General features: G+C 49.6%; 1 protein-coding gene across 1 annotated transcript; it reads right to left on the reverse strand.

Moving 5' to 3' along the window:
* Positions 1-219: 219 nt before the first annotated feature.
* Positions 220-3,348, reverse strand: LOC142557384 (uncharacterized). The gene has a single exon (XM_075669182.1). It carries the CDS (start codon positions 3,178-3,180, stop codon positions 1,816-1,818), a length of 1,365 nt encoding a protein of 454 aa, XP_075525297.1. The 5' UTR covers positions 3,181-3,348; the 3' UTR covers positions 220-1,815.
* Between the last annotated feature and the right edge of the window lie 3,024 nt (positions 3,349-6,372).

Raw genomic sequence — 6,372 nt, forward strand, 5'->3', positions numbered from 1 at the left:
TCCACGTCGACTTGATATTTGCCTTCATATAGTGCCCCTTCAATGCCAAGTTACGTAATGTGCACTAATATCGGAGCCGTTAACCTGTGCCCCGCTTTAAGACGAAAACAGCAACTTGTAAGACAGACATTCTCCAAGACATAACCGAAATGCACAACTAGAAACTGCACTTTGCGTTAATGTGTCAGTTGTCTTAAGATACCACGAATACAGCTGAAAAATGATACCATTGCCGTAGTTGATTTATTTCACACATGGAACCTTTACATTGGAATGAAACAAAAGAAATTTGTGACAAAAGCCTTAAAAGCATTTCCGAGGCCAACGAAGAAGAAGCACTCTTCCAGCTTTTTATAACGGCACCAAATACTAATTTACCTATAATTTGCTGTGTTTGTCATGTTATGCCACCTGTCATCATAATTTTGACTATAGGCTTTTTAATCCTAGAAACGCGGAATTAAAATGACATGGAGTGAGCGAGAAGAAAGGAATCCGAGTATCCGATTTTTATAAGTTATATCATAAGGCTCCTTGCGAAATAACGCGAAGTGTCATTTGATGAGTGTAATTAATGTGAGGTTCAAACTTTTTTTAAAGGAACTTCGTGCTTGAAGCAACAAATCTAGAATCCTTGTAAATGAAAGAGAAAGGAAGCGAAATTTCTTTTTTAATCAGTTCACCAGAATAGTTTGCACATTTTCTTCGTGAATTCAGCTGGCTACAGGAAGCTTAATCTATTTTAAGCTTCCAAATTTGAACTTTGCGGGTAAGAGCAGCGACAGAAATTCCAATAATTTTTACAGGCATCTTAAGATATACGCCTCAGGCGTCACGGTCTTGCGATGCGGCTTACGTGTTTATTGTTAGCTCTATGCACCGATCTATAGAAAGACGTTCCCTCAACAAAGAATCTTCCACTCCAAGCGCAAATGAAAGGTCTAATTAGGGCCGCCAAAGCTATTTGGCTACCTTGCGTAGTTTGATATTTTTGTTAGTCACATACATCTTTTGGATTGTTGCGATGTCTTAAAGAATTACTGGGCCAGCAGCAAATATAGCCGTACCGATCAATCTAACAGAAGACTTCTGCTTTTGAGCAAGATGCAACGATATTAAACAGCAGGGGTGCTTGATGTTTGTGGGCAGCTGAGAACTTGAAGAGATTTCGCTGTCTGGCTAGTTGGTACATAACGCTTAAATGCTTAAAACAAGAACAGCGCAAGATAAGTGAGACGAAAGGAAGGCGTAAGGCTAACTGAGAGTACGGAGAACGACTGATCGTCGGGCAATCGATGCCGGCAACACTGGTATTGCAAACACCTTTTGCAGGTGGCCAGAATGAAAAAGACGTTAAGTATAACTTTGTTAACAATTTCAACAAACCACGTATACGTTAGACAAAAAAAGTTCCGATAGAAAGTATCCTCGATGATTGTCTATGCCAGTACGAAGCATTTTTTCCTTGCAAGCGGCGCACAAAGCCCAAACGAACTGTCACGTCCTGCCGAGGAGACACTTACTCAAGGACCGCCACATGCACGGCTACGACACCCTGAAGACGTACCATCGGAACCAGATGAAGTCGTCGATGCTACACGCCACACCAAGGTTGTCTCCGACCAAGTGCTTTCGAGAGTATACGTCTGCGTCCCGCAAGTGGCGGTTCCCAAATCGGTGCCGCTTGGTATCTGCGGGTACAGACTAACGTACAAAATGGCATTCCCTTTGAAGACACATAACGTTGGTGACCTCGCATGAGAGGGGACGTCGCGGATGGGACAGTCACGCTCGTCGGGGCAGTCGGGGCGGCGGTCACACCCCAAGTTGAGTGAGAAGCAGTCCGAAACCCGCGAAGCACGAAACATCGCCTATGGAGCAGTTCTGGGAGCGTTCCTGGACACCATCGCAGTCTCTTTCGTCGCTTCCGTCGAAGCAGTCGTCGTCGCCGTCGCACCTCCAGTGCTTCAGTACGCACCTGCCGTTATCGCAGCGGAAGAAGTTTCCTCGACAATGGGAGGCCCACTTGGCGCAGTCCCGCCTCTCGTCGCTGGCGTACCGGCAGTCCACGTGCCCGTTACACCTTTGCTCGTCGCCGATGCAGATAACGCTACCGTTGGGCGAGTCGCAGGGAATCTGACCCACCAAACGGCACATGGACTTATACAGGAGGCATAACGTCGCGTCTTCGTCCGCTCCGTCTCGGCAGTCAGGCTTGCCGTTGCACGTCCACTGCTGGGGAATGCAGCGCCCTCCCACGCAGCTGTACTCTCCCGCTTCGCAGACGCGGTCTTCGCAACCGACTTCGTCGGAGCCGTCGACGCACTGCGTTTGCCCGTCACAAAGGGACGTTGCAGGCAAGCACGTAACTGAGCCCCCGTAAGTGCGTCTACAAGCGAATTGGCCCGACGGGCAAGGCGTATCACTCACACAGCCCACCCAGTCTTCGTCCGAACGGTCTTCGCAGTCCGGTTTACCGTCACAGCCCAGCGCTGCAGGTATGCACTGATGTAAATCGACGCACGTAAACTCGTTCTCTGAGCATGATGGTTTGGGTCTAGTGCAGTTCTTCTCGTCTACAGCGCCGTCGCAGTCAATATCACCGTCGCATCGCCTCTGTGTGGGGAGACAGACAAAGGAACCGAAAGACTTGCAAGGGAATTTGTCGGGAGGGCAGGTAAAACGTTCGTTGCACATGGCACCATCCTCGTCGGAACCGTCAGAGCAGTCGCGGCGACCGTCGCACCGCCAAGTCGACGAAATGCAGCCGCTGTCGTTCCTGCAGGCGAACTCGTTTTCCGAGCATTTCGGCGAATCGGTACAGTTCCTTTCGTCCGAGCCGTCTGCGCAGTCTTGTTGGCCGTCGCACCTCCAAGCTGCCCGGATGCAGGGACCGCCGTGTACGCAACGGAATTCTTCTCCGAGACACGTCCTGTTTGCGTTGCAGTCCTGCTCATCGGATCCGTCTGCGCAATCAGACATTCCGTCGCACTGTCGGATTCCGGGCACGCAGTTCCCTGCAGTTATGCACCTGAACTGCTTCTCTGAGCACGTGGTGGTTGGGTACGCCGTCTCGGTCACCGAGTAGGGCATTGCAGTTGCCAGAAATGAGGCTAATAAGAACGTTGAAGCCCAAATTGACCCCAGCCACGGAGACTTGCTGCTCGGTGAGGAGGCCATGCTGGTACTCGAAACGACCTTTGCTTTTACAGGGACGGATTGTCTCGAGTCGTGCTATAAGGCGGCGCTCTTACGCAGTTTGCGCAAGGCTATCTCCCAAGCTCAACTTCCCAGCCTCTTTAGCCGTGTGGTAGCTCGACGGAGTTGCTGCCTATGTCGTACAGCGTTTCTTCGGTAAGTGATGGCGGCGTATCCTTTGCTGCGATAATATATAGCCGCGCTTGTTAGCAGAAAAAATAGGCGTAGCTGTCACGGCACTATTTACTCCCTTTTCTTTTCAGTCATCAACGACGACAGGCGCCCGATAACTTCGGAAGCGAGTTCTTCGAGCTCGAGAGGGGCTCCCACTCTCTGTACAACAGGATGGTGCACGGCCCTGGAAGACATTGATACGAAGCTATTAGCGCGGCGGATGTTATTGCGGCCAAATTTCCTCCACCCTGTGGATGATTACATCCAGCTATGGGAACTAATTGACTGACTTGCCTGTTCTGGTAATTGGCCCTTATGTGGCTGTGGAGATATAAATAGATAGAGTTCACTGACAGGAAAGACAGAGAGGTCGACCTGGGCTAGTGCGCTCTAGTCTGCTACTCTGCACTGGGGAAGAGAGAAGGGCAATGAAAGTACTGGGATTGGTGATGACGATAATAGAAGTGGTGAGTGCTTATATTTACGAGGTAGTGGCCTGGCAGAGCCGCTCGTCTAGCTTGGTGTCCTGCAGAAACTTCAACAGCGCTTTAGTTGCCCGCATTGAAGTTGCAGTGTCAGGCCATGGGCCGAGGATAGCGTCCTCCGACAGTGGTTGCCTGCCTGCGTTGGCTAGGAAACTTTCCAGCGTTCTTCACTCCAGCATATATGCGGGGTAATCGCAGAGTATGTGTTCCAGTGTTTCAGGCTTTTGGCAGTGTTCACAATCGGGGCTCTTCGACTAGCCGATGAAGTGTGCGTAGCGACGGGTAAAGGCAAACCTCAGCCCGATCCTGTGTAGCAATGGCGTTTTGCTCCGCGTAACGATCGGAGGAAAGCAGAATTTACCGTCTGGGTCGATAATATTAGGCGTCTGTAGATGTTGTCGTCGTGGGCTCTGTATGCCTTTGTGAGGTCCTGCATGAGTGCCTTGATCATAGAGTTGGTGTCAGGAGAGAAGGCCGATATTGCCTCACTGTCAGCGAGTTCATTGCCAATCACACCACAATGACTAGGCATCCATTGAAAAGTGATGACGTGGCCACCAACTCGGCACTGTGATGAAGTTTGGCGATTACCAGCACGAGCAGGTAATATAGTTTTCTTTCAAAAGCATTTCAGCGCCTGTAGTGTTGGTTTGGCATCGCAGAACACCATTCATTTATGACGTGTCTGCGTTCTCATAAAACGGACCGGCTCCCCGTATTTCCACAAGTTCCGATGCCATAGATGTCGATTTTTGGTCTAATAGAAATCGCCGAGTAATTCCAAGTTGTGGGATGACAAATGCTGCCTTTGTGGAAGCTGGTGGGACCGAACAATCTGTATATACTTGTACAGCCCCACTCTATAATGCAAATATATGGAACAGGTTGGGCTGCTTCAAGCAAACGGAATAAACGTGGGATTTCTTCGTAAATAAGGGTACCTAAAGCTTCACTAGTGGTCTCGGCAATGTCCTTGGACGTCTCTCGGGGATGTTGGTGGCCTGGAAGCTTGCAGGTATAATGCTTGCGTGACATGCAACTGCTTTAGAAAAAGCACAGTCAAGGTTGGTTCTTGCAAGTGTTGACAGAGGATGGTGTGAATGTCGGGTCAGCAGGCGAAGATAGGTTCGCACAGGTTCACAAGACTCGTATATGTCGATTGGACAAGCCCGTGCTTCCGCTATTGTGCCCTTAGTTGACGTGCAGCGTGGCGAGCCAAGGCATATCGGCAGTTCCTGAAGGCTCTTAAGCGTGTGAATACAAGATGATTCGATGTTAGGTAGCACAGGCATGCTATAGCGTATGTAGCCCACAAAAATTACCTGGTACACTTAGAGCAAACTTCGTTCAGAGGGGCCCCTTTCAGTCCAGGTATAACACGAAGAACGGAAATAAAGTTTTACGGGTTTAGCCCTAGGCACAGCAACATGTTTTGTCTAAGAAAGATTGCGGTCCATCATTACGCCAAGAAATCTGTAGTGGGTGACTAAAGGGAGCGCTGTTCCATCGACAACAATTGGATATTACGACATTGATTTGCGCATGAATGCCAACACTGCACACTTAGTTGCGGCAGTTGCAGGCCTCTACGGCGCATGTACATCGCCGTGATGGTCGCCGCACGTTTAAACCTTGCACGCACTTGTGCACGTGTGATCCCAGATGAGCAGATACATATATCATCCGCGTATGTGCTGATATGCGTTGTTTCAGGTAGCTCGCCTGCAAAGCCCCCCAGTATGACATTGAACAATATTGGCCTAAGGACACCACCCTGCGGAACTCCCCTGCGAACGTCATGTCTATCAGTAGCGCTATTCGAAGTGGACGTGAAAATGGTGCGGCCACTGAGGTAACTGTACAGTCATGTGTACATCCGGCCACCAGCTACAATATCCTTAAGCGCTAGAAGAATCGAGTGGTGGAAGACGTTGTCGTAGGCACCTTGAATATCCAGAAATATTGCGGCTACCAGACTACGGTGTCTCTTTTCCTGTTGAACAGAAAGTACTAGGTCGATCACACTGTCAATGGACGATCGGCCTGATCGGAATTCATTGATAAAATCAGAAAATCCACCACATTTCTCGAGTAGCCATTCCAGTCTGTTCAGTACCATCCGCTCCATCTATTTATCGACACAGCTTGCCAAGGCTATTGGCGGATAATGTGAAAGATCATGCGGGCATTTCCGCGGCTTTTTGCAAAGACACGCGACGACTGCACTTCCAGTGGCCAAGCACAGTTGCGGTGCCACATACAGTTGTAGAGCGTCAGGAGAACCTCGCGAGCTTCTACCCCAAGATGACAAATGGCGGAGTAGGTAATTCTACCTGGTGCTGGACAAGATGACCAGTCGGAACTAGATCAGTAAAAGGCGCATACGGATGGTGATCACTAGACGGCGGAAAATTCAATCGCGATTGCGTTAGTATACCGTTAGAGGCACTCACAAGTAATTTGCAAAAGTCATCGGCGACCTCAACTTTACGCCGGCTTTGCAGTATGGCCACAG

This window comes from Dermacentor variabilis, chromosome 9, assembly GCF_050947875.1.
Source record: "Dermacentor variabilis isolate Ectoservices chromosome 9, ASM5094787v1, whole genome shotgun sequence".
NCBI classification, from domain to species: Eukaryota; Metazoa; Arthropoda; class Arachnida; order Ixodida; family Ixodidae; genus Dermacentor; species Dermacentor variabilis.

Excerpts from the sequence above, each read along its gene's own strand:
- LOC142557384 (XM_075669182.1), bottom strand. The coding sequence starts at position 3,180 with ATGGCCTCCTCACCGAGCAGCAAGTCTCCGTGGCTGGGGTCAATTTGG.